At 45.5% G+C, this 27,795-nt stretch overlaps 1 protein-coding gene across 1 annotated transcript in view; it reads left to right on the plus strand.

The window, feature by feature from the left end:
• The window catches only part of akap9 (A kinase (PRKA) anchor protein 9), a 395,737-nt gene that overhangs the window by 200,067 nt on the left and 167,875 nt on the right, over positions 1-27,795 (plus strand). The window contains 1 exon segment of the mRNA XM_072508693.1: positions 25,571-25,733. Within this exon segment, the coding sequence (XP_072364794.1) occupies positions 25,571-25,733 (163 nt within the window).

The following is a 27,795-nucleotide window of genomic DNA, read 5'->3' on the forward strand; positions in this document are numbered from 1 at the left end:
CAGCTGACTTGCGGAAGTGCAATGTGGGGAGTAAACCAGCTAGAATGGGTCCTAGCCGGGGGGTGGGGTGGGGGGGAATCGAGTTGCACCAGTGGGTCACTCTATTCTGCTAGCATTCCTGCATCTTTTTACATCCACCCAGTAACCGGGAAAAAGGTCAGAAAAAGTCAACGCGAGCGGGTGCCACCAAATGTGCGACCACTCACACATGGCCGCCACAAGAAGTCCCATATTTTCTCCTTTCTAAAAAAAAAATGTTATTAAGGTTTTCATAAAATATCAATAACAAAATGAAAAAGGAACCCAACAGGGTTAAGTACAAAACACGGTCTAGAAAAGCAACCCTCCCTACCCCCCTCCCCCCTGTACATAAATAATAAGTTAACATTAACGCCCCGACTTAACACACTTAACACGACTTAACCCTGGACCCTCCAGTGTAAATAGACCTGGAGAACCGGTCTCGCAGGCAGAATCTAAGAATCGTGGGTCTGCCGGAGGGAAGTGAGGAAGCCGCTCTGGCGCTTATGTGGGAAAGCTGCTGGGAAAGGATGCATTCGCACGGCCTCTGGAAGTAGATCGAGTGCCTAAGATGCTAGTGAGGAGACCCCAGGGGAACAAGCCGCCGAAGGTGATGGTGGTGCATTCGTACCGTTTCCTGGAAAAGGAACAGACGTTGAGGTGGGCCAGGAATACAAGACGCTGCACCTGGGAGGGCAGTGAACTTCAAGTATATCAGGGCCTGGGTGCAGAGCTGGCCAAGAGGAGAGCGAGCTACTATAAGGCCAAGGAGGCCCTCTTCAAGAAAGGGAAGAAGTTTAAATGCTGTACCAGCACGTTCGTGGGTGACCTAAAAAGGGTGGGAACTATACTTCGGGACGTCCGAGGAGGCGATGGAATTTATCAGAGACAATGGACTGGCTGGAGAAGGAGGTCATTGAACTTTGGTGGAGATGCTTTGGCGCTGTTGCTAACCTTTGGTTGGTTCACTTGGCTCTGTTTTATAACCTTTGCTCTCGAGTCGCCAGGTATCTTTATGATACCGCCACGAGGTTCAAGTTCGAGTAATGACCAATAACTCAATACACCGATTAGTAAGATTTAAATCAAAGCACATTTATTATACACAGTAATCGCTACTCATGCACAAATTCTACGTCTAAGCTACTTCTACGATAACAGGCCTGTACTTAACTTCTGACTGGCCCACCAGGTCAGCGGAACAAATGGCCTTTCGTTCGGGTTCTGAGTCTGCGAGATTCGAAGTTGGTACGGATTGATAGCTAGGAGCGCCTATCTCGTAGCGAGCGTTGACTTAAGACTTACGATCTCTCGGCGGCCGTTGAACTGGTCACGGTCAATGTTGGTTCGTGTTGCTGGGTGACCCGGTCAAGAAGAACGATTTGAACTTGGGGGCTTAACTTTATAGTCTCCAGGGGCTTCCCGCCTTTTGGGGAACCCTGTACCTGGTTCTAGGTGATTGGACTTCGTTCCAACCGCTTGGTTCGATTTCTCCAATACTGGAGCGGTTCCCTGATCGATGGACCTCTTGAGGTGTCCGTTAACCTCTTTTGTGTTGGCTCCTGCTGGCGCCGGGGAGTCTGGCTTAGTTTTGTTTGTCCCAAATGTTGCTATTGTTCCCGGGGATTGCTTATTAGTATGCAGATGGTTGCTACATTATTATGCAGATGGCTGCTAGTATCGATGCTGTCTGGGCCTTTGCAGAGTTAAATACACAGCAAACTTGCACCTGCTGGTTTCTGCCTGTGTTGGCTGAATTTCCCTTCAGCCCTTGCCGTTCGCCATTTTAAATCGGGACTTGGCCAACTCAGGTGGCTACACTGCTGGGTTTAATTTGTGTTTGGGGCCTGTTTTGCTTCAGGTTTGTTTCTGTTCTTTGTTGGAAGATGGTGGGTTGATCTCTTCGATTGGGCTTGGGGAGGGGTTGTTTTTGTTTGCACTAGCGGGTTGATTGGATGGGAGGGAGGGGATTCAGTGGGGGGTGGGATGTTAGGCACCATGGGCGGGGGCTGCCAGGCTAGCTGGGCGAGCTAGTTCACGGAAGCGCAGAGGGGGTGAGCAGAAGGTTAGTGGGGGTTGGAGGTAGGGGTTGATGTTTTGGAGACTTGGCGGGGTAGGGGGATGTACTGCTGACAGTGGAAGGGCTTCTAAAAGGTAATAGGAGCAGGATCGATGACGGTGGGCGCCCGAGAGCTGGCCTAGGGAGTTGCAGTACGCTGGCTGGAGGCTGGCCCAAGAGGGGCTATGGTTGATCGGCAGGGGGGAGGGGTGGGTTGCCCTCCCAACCAGGCTGATCACGTGGAACGTGCGAGGGTTGAATGGGCTGGTCAAGAGGGCCCATGTGTTTGCACATTTTAAAAGATTGAAGGTGGATGTAGGTAGCTATGCTACAGGAGACTCACTTAAAGGTGGGGGACCAGATTAAACTGAGGAAGGGATGGGTAGGGCAAGTATTTCACTCTGGATTCGACTCTAAAATGAAGGGGTTGCCGAAATTGATCAATAAGTGGGTGCCGTTTGAAATGGGCAGTAAAGTGGCGGACTCTGGGGGGTGGTATGTTATGGTGAGCATGAAGCTGGAGGGGATGCTGGTGGTATACTGAACATTTATGCCCTGACCTGGGACGACATTGAATTTATGAGGCGGGTGCTAGGGAGGATCCCCGACCTGGACTCTCATTGGTTAATTATGGGAGGGTCTTTAATAACGGTCCTGGATCCGAAACTTTGACCGATCAAACTCTAGGTCGGGGAGGTATCGGCAGCATCTAAGGAGCTCCGAGGGTTCATGGAACACATGGGGGGGATCCGTGGAGATTTGGGAGACCGAGGGCGAAAGAAGTTTCATTTTTTTTTTAAATTTAGAGTATCCAATTCATTTTTTCCAATTAAGGGGCAATTTACCGTGGCCAATCCACCTAACTTGCACATGTTTTGGTTGTGGGGACGAAACCCACGCAAGCACAGGGAGAATGTCCAAACTCCACACAGACAGTGACCCAGAGCCAGGATCGAACCTGGCACCTCGGCGCCATGGGGCAGCAGTGTTAACCACTGCACCACCGTGCTGCCCAGAATTTTCATTCTTCTCCCATGTGCACAAGGTGTTCTCCCGAATAGACTTTTTTGTGTTCGATAAGACGTTGTTGGCAGGGGTGGTTGCTGTTGAGTATTCAGCAATAACAGTGTCGGACCATGCCTCGCACTGGGTGGACCTTCGAATGAGCAACGGGGGGGTCCAACGTCCGCAATGGAGGCTGGACGTGGGACTGTTGGCGGAGGAAGAGGTGTGTGAGTGGGTGAGGAAGGCCATTCCGGGATATGTGGAGATTAATGATACGGGGAGGCCATGGAAGGTACGGAATGGGAGGCACTAAAGGCTGTGGTCAGGAGGAAGTTAATTTCGATTTGGGCACAGAGGGAGAAGGCGGAGCTGGCAGAGATCGAAAGGCTAGTGGAGGAAATCCTGTAGATGGACAGAAGATATGCAGATGCCCCGGAGGTGGGGATGCTAAACGAGCGGCAGAGGCTGCAGGTGGAGTTTGGGCTATTATCTACGGGAAATACGGTGGGGCGGTTGAGATGGGCGGTGTATGAGTATGGGGAGAAGGCGAGCAGGATGCTAGCGCACCAGTTGAAGCAGCAGGCGGCGAGGGAGATTGGGAAAGTGAAGGACACATGTGGGAATACGGTCTTGGATCCGGTGGGGGTGAATAGGGTGTTTAGGGACTTCTGTAGCAAGCTGTATGGGTTGGAACCCCCAAACGGGGTGGAGGAGATGAGGCAGTTTCTAGAGAGGTTGGAGCTCCTGAAGGTGGATGAGCCCCAATTGGGCTGGTAGACGTAGTGGAGGCTGGAGGCGATGCAATCAGGAAAGGCACCAGGTCTGGAAGGGTACCCAGTGGAATTTTGCAAGAAATTCTCGGGGGTACTGAGACCACTGTTGGTAAGGGTTTTTAATGAGGCAAAAGGAGCTGGTGGTACTCCCTTCTCCCCGACGTTGTCGAAGGCTTTGATCTCCCTCATTTTAAAACAGGCGAAAAAGACCTAGAACAATGTGGGTCATATAGAACGATTCAGGGTCTCGCTTTACGTGGATGATTTACTTCTATATATTTCAGATCTGCTGGCGGGGATTGGAAGAATTTTGAGGATATTAGAAGATTTTGGTGGGTTTTCGGAGTATAAATTGAATATGGGCAAGAGTGAGGTTTTTGCGATTCAGGCCAGGGGGCAGGAGAAGAGATTGGGGAGATGCCGTTCAAGGTGGTAGGAGGGAGCTTTCTGTATTTGGGTATCCAGGTGACAGGGGAGTGGGAGCAGCTGCACAAGCTGAATTTGGGTCGGCTGGTAGAACAGATGAGGGGGAGGGACTTTCGGAGGTGGGTGCGCTCCCGCTGTCATTGGCGGGGCGGGTGCAGCCAGTGAAAATGACGGTCCTCCCGAGGTTCCTATTCGTCTTTCAGAGCCTTCCAATTTTTAATCCTAAAGGCGTTCTTTAAAAAGGTGAATGCGGTGATCTCGGGATTTGTTAGGGCGGGTAAAACCCTGCGTGTGAAGAAGGTGCTGCTGGAGCGTGGGGGTGCGGTGCTGGCTCTTCCAAATTTTATAAATTATTATTGGTCGGCGAATATAGCAATGGTCAGGAAGTGGGTAGTGGGGGGTGTGAAGTGAAGGTATTACCAGGCTCATTCCTGAGATGGCGGGACTGTCATATGAGGAGAGACTAAGTCGGTTAGGATTATTTTCATTGGCGTTTAGAAGAGTGAGAGGGGATCTCATAGCAATTTACAGTATTAGACAGGGTAGATTCAGAAGGAATGTTCCGAGGTGGTGGAAGTCCAGAGCTAGGAGTCATAGGTTGAGGATAAGGGTAAACCTTTTAGGACTGAGGAGAAATGTCTTCACCAGAGTGGTGAATCTGTGGAATTCACCACCAGAAAGTAGTTGAGGCCAAAAACATTGTGTAATTTTGAGAAAGAATTCGATATAGATCTTGGGGCTAAAGGGATCAAGGGGTATGGGGAGATTGCGGGATCAGGGCATTGAACTTGATGATCAGAAGGGTGGAATGGCCTCCTCCTGCTTCTATTTTCTATGTTTCTATGTCTTCAAGGACCATTTTGTAAGAGTGCAGAGGAGTTCAGGTCAGAACTCCAAAGAAGATCAAGGTCAACATTCATATTATATTCAATCTGCCAGGTTTTTGCCCACTCACTTAATCTGTCCATATCCCTCTGTAGACACTGTAGGCCCATCGTGTCAGCCAGTTCCTGCCCCATTGTACTAATTTCTTCCTAACTTGACTCCATTCTCTCTCCTCTTGTCCAGTTCCTTCCCACCTACATCACTCCAAATACCACACCCTCTTCCCACGGCATCATGAAAGGTGTAACACCTGCCCCATTACCTCCTCCCTGCTCACGATCAAGAGCCGAAACATACTTTTCAAGTGAGGCAGTGCTTCACGTGCAACTCCTTCAATCTGGTCTGTTGCATTTTCTGCTCCCAATGTGGTCTGCTCTACATTGGAGAGAAGCAGACTGGGTGACTGCTTTGCTGAACACCTTTGGTCCGTCCACAAGTAGGACCCAGACTTTACTGTCGTTTGTCATTTCAACTCGCTGTCCTGCTCTCTCATCCACATGTCTGCCTTTGGCCAGCTGCAATGTTGCAGTGAAGCCCAGCAAAAATTGGAGGAACAGCACCCAATCTTCTAATTAAGCACGTTACAGCCTCCCGGGCTTAACATTGAGTTCAACAACTCAGACTGAACCTCTCTCCTCCACCGTCATCCCATTTTTATTTCTATCTATTTATTTTCATTTCTTCCATTGATCTGTTTTTCCCCTCACCATTGTGTCCCGTCGTGTCCCCCTCCCCACCCACCCCACTTGGGTCTTCTGGATCCCTGTTCCCTGTTCCGAGTTGATCTTTGACATACTGCTCACCTTTGTTCTGCCATTCACACATTCTAATCTCTTTATGTGCAACTCTCAACACCCTTTTTAGCCTTGATCACCCCCATTTACATTCCTTTTGTCTTTCTGTCCATGACATCTTTGTCAATCTTCATCTGTCGCTGACATCCTATCCAGCTACACCATTCTGCGCCTCCCCCACAACAGTGTAAATCTGACCCTATTTCCAGTGTTCTACAGCTTTAACAAAATGTCATGCATACTCAACGTTAGCTCCCTTCTCTGTCCACAGATGCTGCCAGACCTGCTGAGATTGTCCAGTATTTTCTGTTTTTGTTGTACATTCACTTCCCTCGTCCAAGTCATTAATATATATAGTAAATAATGATGGTCCCAGCTCTGATCCCTGTGGCACTCCACTAATTACAGGTTGCCCTCCTGAAAATGCCCCTCCGACCACAACATCTGTCTTTTATTGAGGAACCAATCCTCAAACTATGGTCTTATACTACCCCAACACCACTGCTCTATTCAGTAGGATTTTGTGTGGTAGCTTATCGAACACTTTTTGGAAATCCAAGTGTATTACAAAAACTAATTCCCCTCTACCGATCCTGCTTGTTACCATAAAGAATTCTAATAAATTTGTCAGGCATGATTTCCCCTACATGAAACCATGCTGACTCTGTTTGATTATATTATGTATTTCTAAATGCTCTGCTATTACATCTTTTTATAATGGACTCTTAACATTTTCCCAATGACAAATATTAAGCTAACTGGCCAACAGTTCCCAGTTTTTTGTCTTCCTGCCTTTTGAATAAAGATGTTATATTGGCAGTTTTCCAATCCTCAGGGACGATTCCAGAATTTAAGGATTCCTGGAGGATTATCACCAGTACATCCACTATCTCGAGAGTTTCTTCCTTTAATAGGATGCAACCCATCAGGTTCAGGGAACTTAACAACCTTTAGCTCCATTTGTTTCCCTAGTATTTTTTATTTCGTGTAAGTCGTGTAAGTCCCCTCCCCCTTTTGTCCCTTGATTATTTAGTATTTTGGGAATATTATTGATGTCTTCTACTGTGAAGACCATAAGACATAGGAGCGGAAGTAAGGCCATTCGGCCCATCGGTCCACTCCACCATTCAATCATGGCTGATTTCAACTTGATTTACCCGCTCTCTCTCCACAGCCTTTAATTCCTCGAGAAATCAAGAATTTATCAACTTCTGTCTTAAAGACACTCAACGTCCCGGCCTCCACCGCCCTCTGTGGCAATAAATTCCACAGACCCACCACTCTCTGTCTGAAGAAATTTCTCCTCATCTCTGTTCTAAAGTGACTCCCTTTTATTCTAAGGCTGTGCCCCCGGGTCCTAGTCTCCCCTGCTAATGGAAACAACTTCCCTACATCCACCCTATCTAAGCCATTCATTATCTTGTAAGTTTCTATTAGATCTCCCCTCAACCTCCTAAACTCCAATGAATATAATCCCAGGATCCTCAGACGTTCATCGTATGTTAGGCCTACCATTCCTGGGATCATCTGTGTGAATCTCCGCTGGACCCGCTCCAGTGCCAGTATGTCCTTCCTGAGGTGTGGGACCCAAAATTGCTCACAGTATTCTAAATGGGGCCTAACTAATGCTTTATAAAGCTTCAGAAGTACATCCCTGCTTTTATATTCCAAGCCTCTTGAGATGAATGACAACATTGCATTTGCTTTCTTAATTACGGACTCAACCTGCAAGTTTACCTTGAGAGAATCCTGGACTAGGACTCCCAAGTCCCTTTGCAATTCAGCATTATAAATTTTGTCACCGTTTAGAAAATAGTCCATGCCTCTATTCTTTTTTCCAAAGTGCAAGACCTCGCACTTGCCCACGTTGAATTTCATCAGCCATTTCTTGGACCACTCTCCGAAACTGTCTAAATCTTTCTGCAGCCTCCCCACCTCCTCCATACTACCTGCCCCTCCACCTATCTTTGTATCATCGGCAAACGTAGCCAGAATGCCCCCAGTCCCGTCATCTAGATCGTTAATATATAAAGAGAACAGCTGTGGCCCCAACACTGAACCCTGCGGGACACCACTCGTCACCGGTTGCCATTCCGAAAATGAACCTTTTATCCCAACTCTCTGCCTGACAGCCAATCGTCAATCCATGTTAGTACCTTGCCTCGAATACCATGGGCCCTTATTTTACTCAGCAGTCTCCCGTGAGGCACCTTATCAAAGGCCTTTTGGAAGTCAAGATAGATGACATCCATTGGCTCTCCTTGGTCTAACCTATTTGTTATCTCTTCAAAGAACTCTAACAGGTTTGTCAGGCACGACCTCCCCTTACTAAATCCATGCTGACTTGTCCTAATCCGACCCTGCACTTCCAAGAATTTAGAAATCTCATCCTTAACAATGGATTGTAGAATCTTGCCAACAACCGAGGTTAGGCTAATTGGCCTATAATTTTCCATCTTTTTCCTTGTTCCCTTCTTGAACAGGGGGGTTACAACAGCGATTTTCCAATCCTCTGGGACTTTCCCTGACTCCAGTGACTTTTGAAAGATCATAACTAACGCCTCCACTATTTCTTCAGCTATCTCCTTTAGAACTCTAGGATGTAGCCCATCTGGGCCCGGAGATTTATCAATTTTTCGACCTCTTAGTTTCTCTAGCACTTTCTCCTTTGTGATGGCTACCATATTCAACTCTGCCCCCTAACTCTCCTGAATTGTTGGGATATTACTCATGTCTTCTACTGTGAAGACTGACGCAAAGTACTTATTTAGTTCCTCAGCTATTTCCTTGTCTCCCATCACTAGATTACCAGCGTCATTTTGGAGCAGCCCAATGTCAACTTTTGCCTCCCGTTTGTTTTTAATGTATTTAAAGAAACTTTTACTATCATTCCTAATGTTACTGGCTAGCCTACCTTCAAATTTGATCCTCTCTTTCCTTATTTCTCTCTTTGTTGTCCTCTGTTTGTTTTTGTAGTCTTCCCAATCTTCTGACTTCCCACTACTCTTTGCCACATTATAGGCTTTCTCTTTTGCTTTGATGCATTCCCTAACTTCCTTTGTCAGCCATGGCTGCCTAATCCCCCCCTCTGATAACCTTTCTTTTCTTTGGGATGAACCTCTGTACTGTGTCCTCAATTACTCCCAGAAACTCCTGCCATTGCTGTTCTACTGTCTTTCCCACTAGGCTCTGCTCCCAGTTGATTTTCGTCAGTTCCTCCCTCATGCCCCTGTAGTTACCTTTATTTAACTCTAACACCTTTACATCTGATTCTACCTTCTTTCTTTCAAATTGGAGATTGAATTCGACCATATTATGATCACTGCCTCCCAAGTGTTCCCTTACTTTAAGACCTTTAATCAAGTCTGGCTCATTACATAACACTAAGTCCAGAATGGCCTGTTCCCTTGTGGGCTCCATCACAAGCTGTTCCAAAAAGCCCTCCTGTAAACATTCAATGAATTCCTTTTCCTTGGGTCCACTGGCAGCATTATTTACCCAGTCCACCTGCATATTGAAGTCCCCCATGATCACTGTGACCTTGCCTTTCTGACATGCACTTTCTATTTCATGGTGCATTTTGTGCCCCCCCCCCGGTCCTGACCACTGTTAGGAGGCCTGTGCATAACTCCCATTATGGTTTTTTTGCCTTTGTGGTTCCTCAACTCTACCCACACAGACTCCACATCATCTGACCCTATGTCGTTTAGTGCTATTGATTTAATTTCATTCCTAATTAACAAGGCAACCCCGCCCCCTCTGCCCACCTCTCTGTCTTTTCAATAGGTTGTGAATCCCTGGATGTTTAAATGCCAGTCCTGAACCCCCTGCAACCATGTCTCTGTGATGCCTACCACATCATACCTGCCAGTTACAATCTGGACCACAAGCTCATCTACCTTGTTCCGTACACTGCGCGCATTTAAATATAGCACATTTAATTCTCTATTGACCGTCGCTTTTTGTTTTCTTAGTGTGGTGGACCTTGGTTTACTGAGCCTTTCCATACACTGTGTCATATTTTGTGGGATGGGGACAATCGTAACCACTCTTGAGTTTTGTCTGTTCGTGTTTTTTTGTATTCCTAAGCAGCTACGCTCCCCGCTGATTACTTCACCTCTTGGTTCCCTGACTTTCCCTTCCCCCCCAATCTTCAGTTTAAAGTCCTATTGACCACCCTATTTACTCTTTTCGTCAGAACCCTGGTCCCAGCTCGGTTCAGGTGGAGGCCATCCCAACGGTATAGGTCCCCCCCTGTCCCAAAACTGATGCCAGTGTCCCATGAAAAGGAACCCCTCATTCCCACACCACTCTTTCAGCCACGTGTTAACTTCCCTTATTCTTGCCTCCCTATGCCAATTTGCACGTGGCTCGGGCAGTAATCCGGAGATTATGACCCTTGAGGACCTGTTTTTTAATTTGAATCCTAGCTCTTTATAATCTCTAAACAGGTCCTCTTTCCTAGACTTGCCTATGTTGTAAAGTATTTTTTTAAAACACCTCTGCCATTTCCTGGTTTCCCCAGTATTATTTCTTCAGTCTTATTCTCCAAGGGGCCTATTTTAACTTTGACCTTTTTATATATGCTAATTTACCCTCTTAGTTTCTCTTCTCTCTTTTTATTAAATTTTTTGGTCATCTTTTTTGGCTTTTAACACTTCCCCAATCCTCTGCTGTACCACTATTCTTTGCCGCATTATATGTTTTTTCTCTCGGTTTAATACTATCCTTCACTTCCTCCTTTAACTGTGGTTGATTTATCTCTTTCCTAGAATCCTTCTTCCTCACTGGGATACATTTTTGTTCTGAGTCGTGAACTATTTTTGTAAATGTCTGTCAATGTTGATCTTTTCTGCTAAGTCCCTTTCTACTTCAGTCAAACCTTCACTCATTCCTGTGTAGTTACCTTTATTTAAGTTTAACAGTTGTTTTTGAGCCAAGTTTCTCACTCTCAAAACTGAATGCTAAATTCTACACTGATACGGTCACTATTTGCTCGGGGATCTTTAACTCTGAAATTGTTTATTAGACTTGCCTCATTACACATTCCCAGATTCAAGATAGCCTGATCCCTGGTTGGATCCACAGCATATTGTTCTAGGAAACTGTCCTGAATACTCTTCTTCCTTCTAGCTTCCTCTGACAATTTGATTATCCCAATCCACATGAAGATTAAAGTCACTCATGATTAATGTACTGCCTTTTTTACATCATTCTATCCTGATTTATTCTCCATCCTACAGTATAGCTACTGTTAGATGGCTTATAGACTTCTCCCACAAGTGTCTTCACCTCGCTATTTCTTACCCCACCCATATGGATTCTACATCTTCCGATCCAAGATCATTTCTTGCTATGGTACTAATTCTAATAATAATCGCTTATTGTCACAAGTCGGCTTCAATGAAGTTACTGTGAAAAGCCCCTAGTCGCCACATTCCGGCGCCTGTTCGGGGAGGCCGGTGCAGGAATTGAACCCGCGCTGCTGCCTGGTTCTGCATTACAAGCCAGTTATTTAGCCCACTGTGCTAAACCAGTTCCTATGTCAAACTAACAAAGCTTCCCCACCACCCTTTCCTTCCTGCTTGTCCTTATGGAAGGTCACATAGCCCTGAATATTTATTTGCCACTTTGATCTCTTTTGTAAGCGTGTCTCTGTAATGGCTATAGCATCATGCCCATTAACCTCAATGTGTGTCATTAATTCATTTATGGTATGCGGAATACTATGCATTTAAATAAAGAGCCATTAATTTGTTCTTTATCCAATTTTTCCCCTTTGACTCTACTTGCTTTTTTTCAATGTTTGTACAGTCTGGGTATCATTACCTAAATAGCTGCCCTGTGTTGCTAACTTTTGGTTGGTTCAATTGGCTCTGTTTTATAACCTTTGCTCTAGAGTCATCGGGTATCTTTATGATACCGCCACGAGGTTCAAGTTCAAGTAATGATCAATAACTCAATACACCAATTAGTAAGATTCAAATCAAAGCAGATTTATTATACACAGTAAATCGCTACTCATGCATAAACTCTACTTTCTAGGCTATTTCTATCACTAACAGGCCTATACTTAGCTTCGGACTGGCCCACCAGGTCAGAGGACCAAATGGCCTTTCGTTTGGGTTCTGAGTCTGCGGGATTCAAAAGCTGGTATGGACTGGTAGCTAGGAGCGCCTATCTCGTAGCGAGCGTTGACTTGAGACTTACTTTCTTGGAGGCCGCTGGACAGTTCACTCTCAGGGGTTGCTTCGTGTTGCTGAGTGACCCTGTCAAGAACAATTTGAACTTGGGGGCTTTCAAGTGATTGGACTTCGTTCCAATTGCTTGGTTCGATTTCTCCAATACTGGAGCTGTTCCCTGATCGTTGGGCGGTCTTTAAGTGTCCGTTAACCTCTTTTGTGTTGGCTCCTGCTGGCACCGAGGAGTCTGGCTTGGCCTTGTTTACCTTAAAATGTTTTGATTGTTCCAGGGATCGCTCATTACTATGAAGATGGCTGCTACATTACTATGCAGATGACTGCTTGTATCGATGCTGTCTGGGTTTCTGCAGAGTCTAATACACAGTAAACTTGCACCTGCTAGTTTTTGCCTGTGTTGGCTGAATTTCCCTTCTCCATTTTAAGTCGGGAAGTGGCCAACTCGGGTGGCTACACTTGCAATCATAGAATCGTACATTGTAGAAGGAGGCCATTCGGCCCATTGGCCAGCATGACCCTCCGAAGGAGCACCCTACCTGGGTCTAAACCCCCCCCCCCCCCCCCCCCCCCCCGTCAGCCCCCCATCCCCGTCAGCCCACCTAAACCTTTGGACACTAAGGGGCAATTTATCATGGCCAATCCACCTAACCTGCACATCTTTGGACTGTGGAAGGAAACCTGAGCACCCAGAGGAAACCCACACAGACACGGGGAGAATGTGCAAACTCAACACAGACAGTCACCCAAGGCTGGAATTGAACCCGGGTCCCTGGGAGGCAGTAGTGTTGAGGTTCTGTTGTTTAATTTAGTGCCTAACTCTTCGAACTCTCTATGCAGAACTTTTTTCCTCATTGTATCTATGTTGTTGGTACCTCCATGGAACATGACAATGGGATCCTCCCCGTCCAACTACAGGTTGATCTCCAGCCCTGAGAAGATGTTTCGAACCTGGCACTGGGCAGGCAAAATAGCCTTCTATCCTCTCTGTCTTTGCTGCAGAGAGCATTGTCAGTCTCCCTCACTATGCTGTCCCCGACTACCACTACATTCCTATGTGCTCCCCGACTTGAAGTCTTCCTGTATCATGGTGCCATGGCCAGTCATCTCATCCACTCTACAGCTCCTACTTACATCCAAACAAACTGAGAAAACCTCAGACTTGTTGGACAATTGCAAAGGCTGAGACTCCTGCCCTCTGGGTCCCCCTGTGTGTCTCAGCTGAAGTCTCCCCTCCCTGTCCCTTACCGCTTTCTAAACCAGAAGATCCTATCCTAAGTGGTGTAACCACCTCTTGAAGCAAAGCATTCAGGTAACTCTCCCCTCCTGCTCTCTCTCTCTTACCCCCCCCCCCCCGATATGTCACAGTGCCTGCTGCTGAGCCTCCAGCTCGATGACTGAGCTGAAGCTCCTCAAGCCACGAGCACGTACTGCAGATGTGTTTGCCCTCGATCACGATGATATCCAGGAACCTCCACGTGCTGCAGCCTTAACACATCACATCCCCTCCCATCCTTAATGTGGTTACGTAATCAAATTATTTACGTATGGTGATTTTTATATATTTTATTAAACAACCTCTAAGTTATGTGCAGTTTTAAACCCTAGGGCAAGCCCAGAACGTACCTGCTTACCAGACTCTGCAAACATCTAATTCCTTTCCCTTTTGTAGAATAACAACTAATCCAAAAGGGTGAGAATGATTTTTTTAAAAAGCAAAGGGAAACAAACACCTCTTAATTTAAAAAAAAATAATATTTATTGTCACAAGTAGGCTTACATTAACACTACAATGAAGTTACCGTGAAAAGCCCCTAGTTGCCACATTCCGGCGCCTGTTCGGGTACACGGGGAGAATTCAGAATGCCTAATTCAGCTAACAGCGCGTTGTTCGGGACTTGTGGGAGGAAACTGGAGCACCCGGACGGAACCCACGCAGACACAGAGAACGTGCTGACTCCACACAGACAGTGACCCAAGCCGGGAATCAAACCCGGGTCCCTGGCGCAGTGAAGCAACAGAGCTAAGCACGGCAACCGTGCCGCCGCCCCACCCCCCCCCCCCCCCACACCCCCAATTCACCAAACTCCCCGCTTACCAAACTCCAAGCATGCACTCTGAACCGTGGTACATTTCTCTGAGAATTACACCAGGAACTATTTTTAAAAAATAAATTTAGTGTGCCCAATTCATTTTTTCCAATTAAGGGGCAATTTAGCGGGCCAATCCACCTACCCAGCACATCTTTTGCGTTGTGGGGGCGAAACCCACGCAAACACTGGGAGAATGTGCAAACTCCACACGGACAGTGACCCAGAGCCGGGATCGAACCTGAGACCTCGGCGCTGTGAGGCCGCAGGGCTAACCCACTGCGCCACCATGCTACCCTACCAGTAGCTATTTCTGACATTAAAAGCACCTGGGGCGGGATTCTCCTAACGGCGAAATCGCATTTGGCGATCGGCAGGAGAATCCCCGTTTACACCAGAATGTTTGCAGAGAGTCTGAAAAGCTGGAATATTCTGGGCTTGCCCTAGGGTTTAAAACTGCACATAACTTGGTGGTTGTTTAATAAAATATATAAAAATCACCATACGTAAATAATTTGATGCTGTTTTTGCAATGCCCCGTCCACTCAAAAATGGCGGGAGTACGCTGCACGCCGTATGGATGGCCGCAGGACATCACCTAGGCCCTCCCCCGATGCTCCGCCCCCGATGGGCTGATGCAGCCTGAGTCCAGCACCGCCAGGGGGAGGGGGGGGTGCCGTTCCGTTGGCAGGGGGGCTTCGGCGGGGGCTGGGAGCACTGGTTGGGGGGGGTCCTGGGTTGGCTACAAGGGGGCAGTTTTTGGTAGGCTGTGTCTTTGTGCGGCCGGCCATTCTCCGGCCATATCTGCAGGTAAAGCTGGGGTTTTATGCTGCCGAAGGATCGGAGAATCCAGCCCAATATAAATGTAAGTTTAAAGGGCTGCATGGTGGCACAATGGTTAGCACTGCTGCCACACGGCGCCAAGGTCCCAGGTTCGATCCCGGCTCTGGGTCACTGTCCATGCGGAGTTTGCACAATCTCCCTGTGTTTGCGTGGGTTTCGTCCCCACAACCTAGAGATGTGCAGGCTAGGTGGATTGGACATGCTAAATTAAGCCTTAATTGGAAAAAATTAATTGGGTACTCTCAATTTACTTTTAAAAAATATTGATTGCCCTTTAAGGTTGCTATCTGAACTGAAAAGTGTACCATGATTGCTTTTTGTGTCACCTTAGTATTCAATTTCCGTGAATGATGTTTGCAAGCCAGCAATTTGATCAAATTTTTTTGGCATCATAGAATTTACAGTGCAGAAGGCCATTCGGCCCATTGAGTCTGCACTGGCTCTTGGAAAGAGCACCCTACCCAAGGTCCACACCTCCACCCTATCCCCATAACCCAGTAACCCCACCCAACACTAAGGGCAATTTTGGAAACTGAGGGCAATTTAGCATGGCCAATCCACCTAACCTGCGCATCTTTGAACTGTGGGAGGAAACCGGAGCACCCGGAGGAAACCCACGCACACACTGGGAGGATGTACAGACTCCGCACAGACAGTGACCCAAGCCGGAATAGAACCTGGGACCCTGGAGCTGTGAAGCAATAGTGCTATCCATAATGCTACCGTGCTACCGATCTTTAAGTGAGAAGTGCTTGGATGTTTATGTGCTTCAGGATTTTTACATTTGTCTTCTGAACGTTAACGTTGGATCGAATTAACACATATATAGTGCATTTTACAATTGCAGAATGTTCCAGTGTGCTTAATGGCAGTGTTTTTGAAGTATAGTTCACTGTTGTGGTGAAATGTCGTTCGATAACTTGTGCACAGGTTCACACATAGCAATGAGATAAATGATCATAGAATTTATTGTAGTGGTGTTTGTGGAGGAACTAATGTTGCCAGTATACTGGGAGAACTGCCTAGCTGCTGTTCAGATAGTATAGTGTGTGACGACAGGTAGGGCCTCAGTTTAACATGTCATTCAAAAAACAATGCCTCTTGCGGAATTGTCAACTGAGAATATATGGTTAAATCCAGTAATGGCATTTAAACACACAACTTTCTAACTCCGATGTCAATGCAGCATTGAGTCAAGACTAACTCCTCATTTTGGATATTTAGCTGTTGGTTGCATATTCCAATTTTATTTAGCTTTGAAAGTCTTCTGAAAAAAAATACAAACTTCTTGGCATCAGCAATTAGCACCTGAACTGACGTGGATTCTGAATCCTGTTTTACTGGCTGTGTGTCGACTGGCCTTTGTTTGCTGTCTCACCTGCCAGGTTGCTTGGAGGTATTAAAGTTAAGCCACTCCCTCTGCTCTGCGTGTGAGTAAGATCTAAATCCAGGAAGTAGTCAGGGTGTATAATCAAGTCCGGAAGAAGTCCACAGCTCTTGTACTGCTACAAAAAAGAGCCATTTTTGAAGTGTGTCCTCTGCGCTTCATATACTGATTTTTATGAAGACACTGGTCGGCTACAGGAGGAACTCCAATTATCTATTTATCTGCATTGAGACTGATAATCCTTGGACAAATATTGGCTGGATATCTTCAGTTGCACTGGCTTGCTGCAAAGTTTTTTTTAAGTTAGCAGTGGACTACTTTATTGTTATGGTAACTACCTATTTGAATCGTCACCCGTGCATTTGATAGAGTGGAGAATGTACCTTGATTCTCTAAATTAAGCTTCACTGGAGTTGATAGAAAACATCTGTCGTAACAAGTTAAAAGTGATCCATCTACCTTCTGTGCCAATTGTTTACTATCTGTTCATGGTTTCCAACTTGTCATCATCCATCGAAGGGACCTCATTTGCTTAAGACTGCTTGCAAAAATGTGGCAGCAGATATATTAGTTGGTTTTGCATCAGATTAATATTTCAAGTTGGTGATGAAGTTGGCAAAAATTGAGCTGAGTAGTAAAAGAAGAAAGATGTTCACTGAAATGAAAGCTCGAGTATAAAGGAGTTGAATGAAACTTTCCTGGATATGGAGTTGATTCAGCGGCGTTATACTTCTGATACTTTAAACCATGTTTGGCCAGAAGGTAAAGAAGATGAAATTTATGAGGTGGAATCACGTGTCCCATTGCCACGGCCATTTACTTTTCCAACGTGTTTAACAGAATTAAATTCAATAGTGGTGCATACTTCAATCGGACATTATTGTGATGATGTAGGTGGACATTTACTAAGGGTAGTTTCACAGATCTCTTTGCCTACCCCTCCATATACAGTAAGTACTAAGACCATTTTTTTGTTTCTTGTCTTAAAGTACAAGAGAAATGTGTTGAAAATGTTATGTTACTATTTCAATGAAATTGAGTTAGTTAAAAATATACATTTAATTAATATCGTGTCGTTCTACAAACCTAGTGAATTAAAAAATATATATTTAGGCTACCCAGTTGTTTTTTTTTTCCAATTAAGGGCAACTTGGCATAGCCAATTCACCTACCCTGCACATCTTTTTGGGTGGGGCTGAGACCTACACAGGCGGGGAGAATGTGCAAACCCCACATGGACAGTGACGCGGGGCCGGGATTGAACCCGGGTCCTCAGTGCCGTGAGGCAGCAGTGCTAACTATTGCACCACTGTGTTGCCCTAAACCTTCTGAATTATTAAGAGATTTTTTATTAATGGCTTACAAATTGAGTTATGCTGGAACAATATAGAAAAATAGTTAGACCTCTACTATAGTAGTATCAACATTGCTGATCACTGCATTACAGGCAGGATGTGATTGCGTGAGAGAGGGTAAAAGGAGATCTAAGATTGGAGAATTTAAAGTTTGGTACGGTCAGGTTAATTTTCTTTGGAGGAGAGAAGATTTATTTGAGGGCTATAAAATTATGAGGGATCTAGATAAAGTGTGCTAGAAGGATTTATTTTCCTCTGAGATCAATGGCCAGGGATAATAGATTTAAAAGGATTGGTAAAATTATTAAAGGGGAGTTGAGAATTTGTTTTCAGCCAGAAGGTGGTGGGAATCTGGAGCCCACTTGCAGAGAAGCAGAAATCCTCATGGCATTTAAAATAAATGGATACACATTTGAAATGCGATAGGGTTAAAGGACAATGGACCAAAGCCTGGAAAGTGGGGTTGGGTTGGTAAGCTCTTCTTTGGTTGGTATAGATTGTTGATAAAGTGCAAATTAAGAAATGTTCATTAGCTTTGTACTTTGCTTGCTATAAATGTGACCTAAAATAACAGTGTAATTTAAATGTGAAAACGCCTGTTAAATGACGCATTAAAGATAGCTAGATGGCAAGTAGTTTTTATGGTGCACAAGGCCCAAGAATATTAAATAATTACATCGTGATCATGAGTTTTAAAATCAAACTGACATTTCAAATAAAACTTTGTGCGTGGAGTCAGACAACACAGAAGGAACCGATTTGGCACATCATGCCTGTGCTGACTTTTTATAAGTGCTACCTTGCCAGGAAGAGTATTTTCGTCCCTGAGAACTCGTATTTTCTTTTTTGTTGAAGTATTGTATGTTTCTTGATGAGTTTGTTATACCGTATACTTCGCAATGCACTATGATACTAACCTCGCATGGCATGTAAAACTAGAAAGTAAATTCTTATATCAAGTCTATTTGCATTTTGATATCAAAGACCTGAAGTGCCTCTAGATTTTTGAGTTATGGACATATTTCTCTTGGAGATTGGAAAAAGTTGTTGACTCCCATTTTATTCTTGAGCCTGGTTGAACTGAGATTTCAGATTATTTTACGATGCATCGTTACGACTAAATAATGATTCACAAGCATCTATTAATTTTTCATTCCACAAGGGAGGATGGTTTCTGTAATGCGGTGTGAAATCTTATATATATAAGGGTCTAATTTACCCTAGTGAAGTGACTGTGATATTTTAGACACTGGCTCTCACATTTGCATCAAATTCATGAGTGTTTATTTTAAAGATTTTGTTATGGATTTTCAAAGCAAGTCTCAAGTGCTTTATGAATGTTACCAAATGTGATTGAATTTCTGCCCAATTGTTTAGAAAATTTTATGTACATGAATCTTAATCTGTAAATATAAGAAAATATTACCGTCACTAGCTACAGCAGGTGTGGAACTTGTAATTGTTGATATTCAGATAGATTTGAGTACACTCAAACAAGAAACACAAAGTTAGCATGCAGGTTCAGCAAGCAATTGGGCACATAACAGGTTTACCTCTATTGCAAGGGGATTAGAGAAGCAGGATAAGGAAGTCCCTCTGCAATTGTGCAGGGTTTTGGTGAGGCCGCACCTCGAATGCTGTGCAGTTTTGTTTTCAATATCTACGTTCCTGGGATGAGAGGGCTGTCCTGCAATGAGCTGAGTAAATTGATCACATGCTTTTGAACGTTGCGAAGAGTGAGATGATCTCATTGAAACATGCAAGATCCTGAAAGGTTTGTCAGGCTTGGGCATTGGCTGGAGGATCTAGAAGGCGGGCGCACAGTCTCAAGATAAGGGGTTAATCATTTAGGACTGAGGTGAGAAAATGTTCCTTTCACTGCGGGCTGTGAATCTTTGGAATTCTTTACCCCAGAGGGTTGTGAATGCTCATATTTAATATATTCAAGGCTGAGATAGATTTTTGGCATCTTCTTGAAACAAAAGATATGGGGAATAGGTGGAAAAGTGGCGTTGAGACAGTAGATTGCCATAGTCGCATAGAATGGTGGAGCAGGCTCAAGGGATCATATGGCCTACTCCTGATTTTAGTTCTTAAAAGTCCGAACATTAAAAAAAATACTTAAAATGTAATTTGTGGTAGTCTTCATTCGTTATTCAATCTACCATTTTGAAAGCATTTAAATGTTGATACTTTGGAAATACAAATTGGGTAGACCATAAGCTTATAAGTTTTAAAATTTCCATTAATTATATGTTTTTTTTTAAATGGTTTTATTCAAGGCATTTTCACATATATACACAAAATATCAGAAGAACAATACACCAACTCGATAAACAACAACAACCCTCTTGCCCCCCCCGATACTAACATCCCGCCACATCCCACCTTCCCCATTTTAACCCCCTTATCCCCCCCCCCCCTCAATTTGCTGATGCCTCAAACCTCTTTTTTAAATCGTTAAACTGTTTCCACCTGTGGTGAACCCTTCTGTCAACCCTCTTGACCTTCTTCAGCCTCAAGAATTCTGCCAGATCACTCATCCACACTCCGGCTTTCGGCGGCTCTGAGTCTTGCCACCCTTGCAAAATCCGTCTCCGGGCAAAGGCCAAAACATCTGCCTCTCTCACCACCTGGACTCCCGGGTCTTCCGACACCCAAATATTACCACCTCCGGACTCGGAACCACCACCACACCCAACACCTTGGACATCATGTCCAAAAACCCCTGCCAGACCCCCTCAGTCTTGGACCCGCTCAGAACATTTGGATGTGATTCGCAGGCACCCTGCGCAATGCCCACATCTATCCTCTACCCTGCAAACAAACTACTCATTCTTGCCACCGTCATATGAGCCCTATGCACCACCTTAAACTGGATGAGGCTTCACCTCACATGACGTGTTCACTCTCCACAAGGCCTCCACCCATGTCCCGGCCCCACCTCTCCTCCCAGCTCCTCCTCCCATTTATGCTTAATACCCCCCACCAGGGATCCCTCCCACTCCATCAATTCCTTATCCATATCCAACACCTTCTCCCCTATTTCATCCTTTTACAGCAAATTGTCCTGCAACCCCAGGGGTTGCAGCACAAGAAATAACAACGCACATCTCTCCTCACGAAATTCCGAACGGCGCACATCTCTCCTCACAAAATTCCGAACGGCGCACATCTCTCCTCACAAAATTCCGATACTGCAGGTACCTAAAACCATTCACCTTGGGCCACTCATACACGCCTACAAGTCCTCCAGCCCTGCACATTTATAAACAGCTCAGTCCACACCTGTCGCCACTCCATAAACCTCTGATCCAGCCCAGGCGTTGTAAACCTATGGTTGTTGAAGATCAGTGCCCACACTGAGGCACCCTCCACCAAATGCTGCCCCCACTGCCCCCACACCCTTAGGGCCGACAGCATCACTTGGCTCGTGGAGTACCTGGCGAGAACGGTAAAGGCGCCAAACCAAAGCCCTCAAACTCATTCCCATACACAACGCCGTCTCGACCTGCCCCAGACCAGTCACCCCCTTCACAGCCCACTTACGCACCATTGCAATATTCACCATGCAATAATTTAGCATATTCGGCAACCCCCCTCGCTCCAAAAAAGCCACTTGCACCCGCAGGGCCTTTCCTGCCCACATATACCTTTTGAGATCAGCCCGTTGACCTTCCTAAAGAATGACTTGGGGTCAAAGATAGGGAGGTTCTGAAACACAAACCGAAACCTAGGCAACACTGTCATTTTCACTGTCTGCACCCGCCCGAACTCCCCCAGAATTCAATAGTAACCTCCAATGTTACACACTGCGTCCGAGATATGTAATAACAGGTCATCCGCATACAGTGATACCCTATGTCCCCCCCCCCCCCGTCCCCCCCCCCCCCCCCCCCCACTCAATCCCTCGACGCCCTAGGTGCCATTGCCAACAGCTCTATATCGGCAAGGAAAAAAGCAATGGGGAGAACGGGTACCAGTGCCTCATCCCATGGTGTAGCCCAAAGTACCCCAAACTCACACGGTTTGTCCCACACTTGCACCTGGCACCTTATATGGCAGCTGGACCCAATCCACAACCCCTGTCCGAACAACCCCAGAACCTCCAACAAATACTCCCACTCTACCCGATCAAAAGCCTTCTCTGCATCCATCACCACCAGTACCTCTAGCTCCTGCCCCTCCGAAGGCATCATAATTACATTGAGTAGCCTCCGCACATTCAACGACAATTGCCTTCCCGTCACAAAACCCATCTGTAGAGACTAGCCCAAACTCCAGATAGAGCCTCTGCCTCTCCTCAACAACCCTGCCTCTGGCGCCTCCGAATACCTCCTATCCACCCTCAAAAGCCTTTCCCGCTCTGTCTTCTCCCTGTGCACCTGAATCAAAATAAACTCCCCTCTAACTACAGTCTTGAGTGCCTGCCACAACATGGCAGCTGTGACCTTCCCATGTAGTTCAACTCCACATAGCCCTGAATGGCAGCCCTCAGCCACTCTCACACCTCCTCATCTGTCATCAACCCCACGACTAGCCTCCACTGCGCCGTTGGGTCTCCGCCCGAGCCACCTGCAAATCCACCCAATGCGGCACGTGATCAGAAACCACAATCGCAGAATACTCTTGAGTTTGCCACACCCGCCAGCAGCACCTTGTTCATTGCAAAAAGGTCAATCCGGGAGTACACCCGGTGCACATGGGAGACGTATGAAAACTCCTTCGCCATCCACTGGTCCCCCCCCAAATGCACTCCATGAACCCCCTCGGCTCTCGCCACCCTGGAACTTGACTGTTCCAAGCTCGGTCTATGACCTATTAAAAAATCACCCCTATAATTAACCAATGTGAGTTCAGGTCAGAAATCTTCCCCAAAACCCGCCTTATAAAGTCCATGTCATCCTGATTCAGGGCATAAACATTTACCAGACCACTGGTATCCCCTCCAACTTCCCACTGACCATCACATACTAATCCCCTGGATCGGCCACAATGCACCCCACCTCAAATGCAAACCTCTTATTTACCAACATCACCACACCCCTTGTCTTCAAGTCCAGCCCCCGAATGAAACACCTGCCCCACCCATCCCTCTCTAAGCCTTGCCTGATCCCCCAACTTAAGGTGTGTCTCCTGCAAAAATGCAAATGCCATGTCCGTCTTCAAACTCAGATATGTGAACACACGCGGCTGTTTAACCGACCCATTCAACTCCCTTGCGTTCCACCTGACCGGCCTGATCGGGGGGGGGGCTCCCTTTCCCCTTTCCCCTCCTCCTGCTGATCAGCCATACCCCTTTTTGAGCCAGCCTGCATCATGCACCCCTCCAGGCCTACCCTCAGATGTCCACCGCCATCGATCCCTTCCCAACTGCGCCACATCAACCCCCCTCCTGCCATCAACCCCCCCTCCCCCACCTTCAAGCAAACAAAACAACCCCATGCGGCCCCCCTGCCCTGCCACACTTTCCTCCTGGCAACCCCTCACTTTACTGCCATTAACTAGCCTGTCCAGCTACCATGGTGCCCCCCCCCAAAAACGATCATCCAACCGCCAACACACAATGGATAACAAAAGGCCCATTCACCATCTCTGCTCTCCTGCCAAGACCTGCCCCGGAATACCCACTTCCAGACACTTTAAAAAGCACACAAATCTCCTCCAAAGTTCAATGTCCTCACACTTCTCCCAGTCCAATGTCCCTCATAAATTCTGTTGCTTCTTCTGCCGTGTCAAAATAGAGCTCCTGTTTCTGGAACATCACCCGCAGACGGGCCGGGTATAATACTCCAAACTTCACCCCATTCTCAAAGAGGACAGCCCCTATCCGGTTGAACCCGGCCCTCCTCTCCGTCAACTCTGCACCCAGGCCTTGCTAGACATGCAGCTCAGTCCCTTCCCAGGTGCATTTCTTGGTCTGCCTCACCCATCGATAGATCCTTTCCTTATCCAAAAAGCGATGCAGCTGCATCGCCCTTGGCGGTTCGCCCACCTGCGACCTCGTCAGCGCCCTGTGCGCACGGTTCACCTTGAGAGGCCGATCAAAGGTCCCATTCCCCCATCAACATCTCCAGTTACTTGCCACATATACAATGGCCTCCACACCTTCAATGCCTCAGGCAACTCAACAATCCTCAACATTTTGCCTCCTGGAGCGGCTCTCCAGGTCCTCTACCTTATCCCTCAGCCTCTTCTGACTTTCCCCCATCACTCCCAGCTCTGCCACCAACTAGGCCAACTGCTCCTCATGCTTCCTCAGCGCCTCCTTTCTGAATCGCTTGGCCCTGGGACTCCAGCCTCTGCTTGATTCGCTCAATCAGCGGTTCTACTACCTTGGCCAGGTCTTCCAGGGTTCTTTTCTCTGCTGCCAGAACTTGTTATTCAAGAATTCCACTAGCTGCCCCATCGACCACTGGCCCCTTGCCCTCCGCCATCTTTACCTGTGGCACAACTCGAAAAGTCTCCTGCTCCAACTGCTCTTTCTTTCTTGTGGCGCTCCTTGTCCGCTGATCCATCCACCAGCAACACCAGAGGAGCATTACTATCCCTGGGCACACCTGCACTGTTTGCCCTCAAATCCCACATCCTTCAAGCATGAAAAGACCTAAAAACTCCACCTTGAGCAGAAGCCACTAAATGTGTGACCATTCATTCCATGGCGGCCACCGGAAGTCCCTATTCAGCACACACTAAAAGTTCAGTATTATTTATATTGTCCTTCCCTTTCTTAAATTGAATTGGAGAAATAGTATTTGAAAACTACCCTAAGTTTTATTGCAGTAAATACATTTCATACTTTGAGGGCAAGTAATAGATAATTTATAGTGTACATTGTCATAGTAACTAGCTACGGAAAGAAGAGCGCAGATGCTGGGCTCCAGAATCAAAGACTTGTGAATTATACTTTCTAGCTTATGCATCACAAATCCATGGAAAGCATGGATGTAAATTCCCGTGAAAAATGAAATTCCAACAGTGATGAGAAGAATAGCATTCTAACATTTATTTTCTCTGAAGAGTCTAGTCAATTATACACCAAACTATAAATATGCTTTAATTTTAACAAACTAATGGGCACAAATTGCATCATATTCATAACATTTAGGAACAGAAATTGATATAGGATCGGTTTAGCCAAGGTCTTAGCACCCAGTTTTGTGCTTTGGTGGTTCTGCCATGAGTCAGGGCCCGTCAGTGAAGGAAGTGATCTGGCATCCTTATTCATATTCCCACCGATCCTGCTCCAGAACGTATCAGTTGCCATGGAGGAACTGGTTGATTTAGAAACCAGTCACCTTGTTTAATACCTCAAGCCTTCAGCCAGCTATGTTTATATGACTTCAATTGTTTACCCATTAAGCTTATGTATGTCAGATAAATGGAGAGGAATTGAATTATTTGTTAAGAATCTTTAGGATTAGGTAGCCTCTAATACAGTGAACTTTATTGATTGCAATTTGTCTTGAGTGTCTTCTGTTAATCATAAGAATAATAAAAAGGTGGGATAGGAAAGGCTTGTATTGCCTCCTTCAGTGAATACACTGTAGCTTCTAACTAACCACCATCTCCATTCAAAACATGTTTCATGTGTAGACACAAAACCTAAACATGTTCATTGCACTATTTAATACATGCACTTAATTTTTTAGTTTTTATAATGTATGTAAATAATTTATTAAGAACTGATAAATAGTTGACCAAAACTAATTTGTGTAATGTGTTTTGTGTGTAGCTTGATCATGCCAGGATTACTCAGACAGAACTTATACGAGAGTCTGTCCGAAAGAAAACTGAGATTACTGATTTACGTAAACGCCAAACAGAACTTCTTGAAAGAGTTAAGGAAGAGCTGAAGGCTAGGGAGCAGCTGGCATTGGAGCTTCATAAAGCAGAAGGTATGTTAATTGTGGACTTAAAAGTTTTAAAGTCAAAATTACTATTTGTTTGTGTATATATATTTATTTACAGTTTGAATTAGGTTGTGTACTTCAGGTTGTGTACTTGGAGTGTCTTCAAAAAGATTATGTATATTTTAAGACATTAGTAACGATTGTGTAATGTCTTATCCTTCCAGATATATTGTCTAAATATGCTACAGGTACCGGATGAGTCTTTTCTCTTTCTCCCCATCACACACTATTTATAGCTTATAAGATCTCAAGTTAACGCATCTAAACTCGTCCATTGAGAGTGCAAAGTAAATGTAACAGTTACTCCCTCAGCAAATTACCATCGAAATGCAGAACAACCTAAGTAAAATGAGCTAACCACTTGCTAATGTTATCAAAGACAAATGAAATACAGATGTAACATCTGAAAAAGGTCATTAACCTGACATAAAAATCTGGAATTAAAAATCTAACGGTGACCATGAAACCATTGTTGATTGTCATAAAGGCCCATCTGGTTCACTAAGTCCTTTAGGGAAGGAAAATGTCATCCTTACCTGATCTGGCCTACATGTGACTCCAGATCCACAGCAATGTGGTTGACTCTTAAATGCCCTCGGGGATGGGCAATGAATGCTGACCTAGCCAGCAATGCCCAAATCCCATGAATGAATAAAAAAAAAACATTAACTTTGTTTCTGTCTCCACAATTACGACCTGCTGAGTATTTCCTGCATTTTCTGGTTCTTGTTTCCGATTTCGAATATGTGCGATGTTTTGCTTTTGTATTGTCGCTATTACTCATTTAATTAAGATCTAAGTTAACACAGCTAATATTCTTACAAGATTAAGCATTGATATTACAGCAGGTATTTAACTTAAAGGTAAAGGAAGAACTTGCATTTATACAGCAACTTTCGCAACCACAGGATGTCTTAAAAGTTTCATGAAATACCACTGTTGTAACGTAGAGATAAGTAGTCGCTTATTTACACATAGCAAGATTCCAAAAAACATCAATGAGATAAATAGATAATCTGTAGTTGTGATGGAGATTGAGCAATAAATTTTGGCCAGGCCGCTTTGAGTGGCACGGTAGCACAGTAGTTAGCACTATTGCTTCTCAGCGCCAGGGTCACAGGTTCAATTCGGGCTTGGGCCACTGTCTGTGCGGAGTCTGCACATTCTACCTGTGTCTGCGTGGGTTTCCTCCCACACGTTCTGAAAGACGCGCCGTTAGGTAATTTGGACATTCTGAATTCTCCCTCCGTGTACTCGAACAGGCGCCGGAATGTGGCGACTAGGGGCTTTTCACAGTAACTTCATTGCTGTGTTAATGTAAGCCTACTTGTGACAATAAAGATTATTATTATTATAAGAAATTCAATTCTTTAAATAGTGTCATGGGACCTTTTGCATCCAGCTGGGAGGGCAAATGTTGAATACCTTGTCCAAAAAAAACACCTAAAACTGTGCAGCACTCCCATGGTATTACATTGAAGTGTAGTTTAAATCAAGTGCTCTAATCTCTGTCATGGTGATTGAATATACACATTGTCTTAGGTCCAAATTCAAGTGAACAGTTATTACCTAGCCCTTCAATCGATTTAATATCCATGGTTTACTTACATTGGGAAATGTGGATGCTTCGCAATCTGTAACCATCGTTCGCATTCTAAATTTGTCATCTTCCTGCCCTAATTTAACTGTCTGCAAACAATAAGTTAACATAGAACATACAGTGCAGAAGGAGACCATTCGGCCCATCGAGTCTGCACCAACCCACTTATAGAACATAGAACATTACAGCGCAGTACAGGCCCTTCGGCCCTTGATGTTGCGCCGACCTGTGAAACCACTCTAAAGCCCATCTACACAATTCCCTTATTGTCCATATGTCTATCCAATGACCATTTGAATGCCCTAAGTGTTGGCGAGTCCACTACTGTTGCAGGCAGGGCATTCCACGCCCTTACTACTCTCTGAGTAAAGAACCTACCTCTGACATCTGTCTTATATCTATCTCCCCTCAATTTAAAGCTATGTCCCCTCGTGCGAGACATCACCA

Source organism: Scyliorhinus torazame, chromosome 6 (assembly GCF_047496885.1).
Source record: "Scyliorhinus torazame isolate Kashiwa2021f chromosome 6, sScyTor2.1, whole genome shotgun sequence".
Lineage (NCBI taxonomy): Eukaryota > Metazoa > Chordata > Chondrichthyes > Carcharhiniformes > Scyliorhinidae > Scyliorhinus > Scyliorhinus torazame.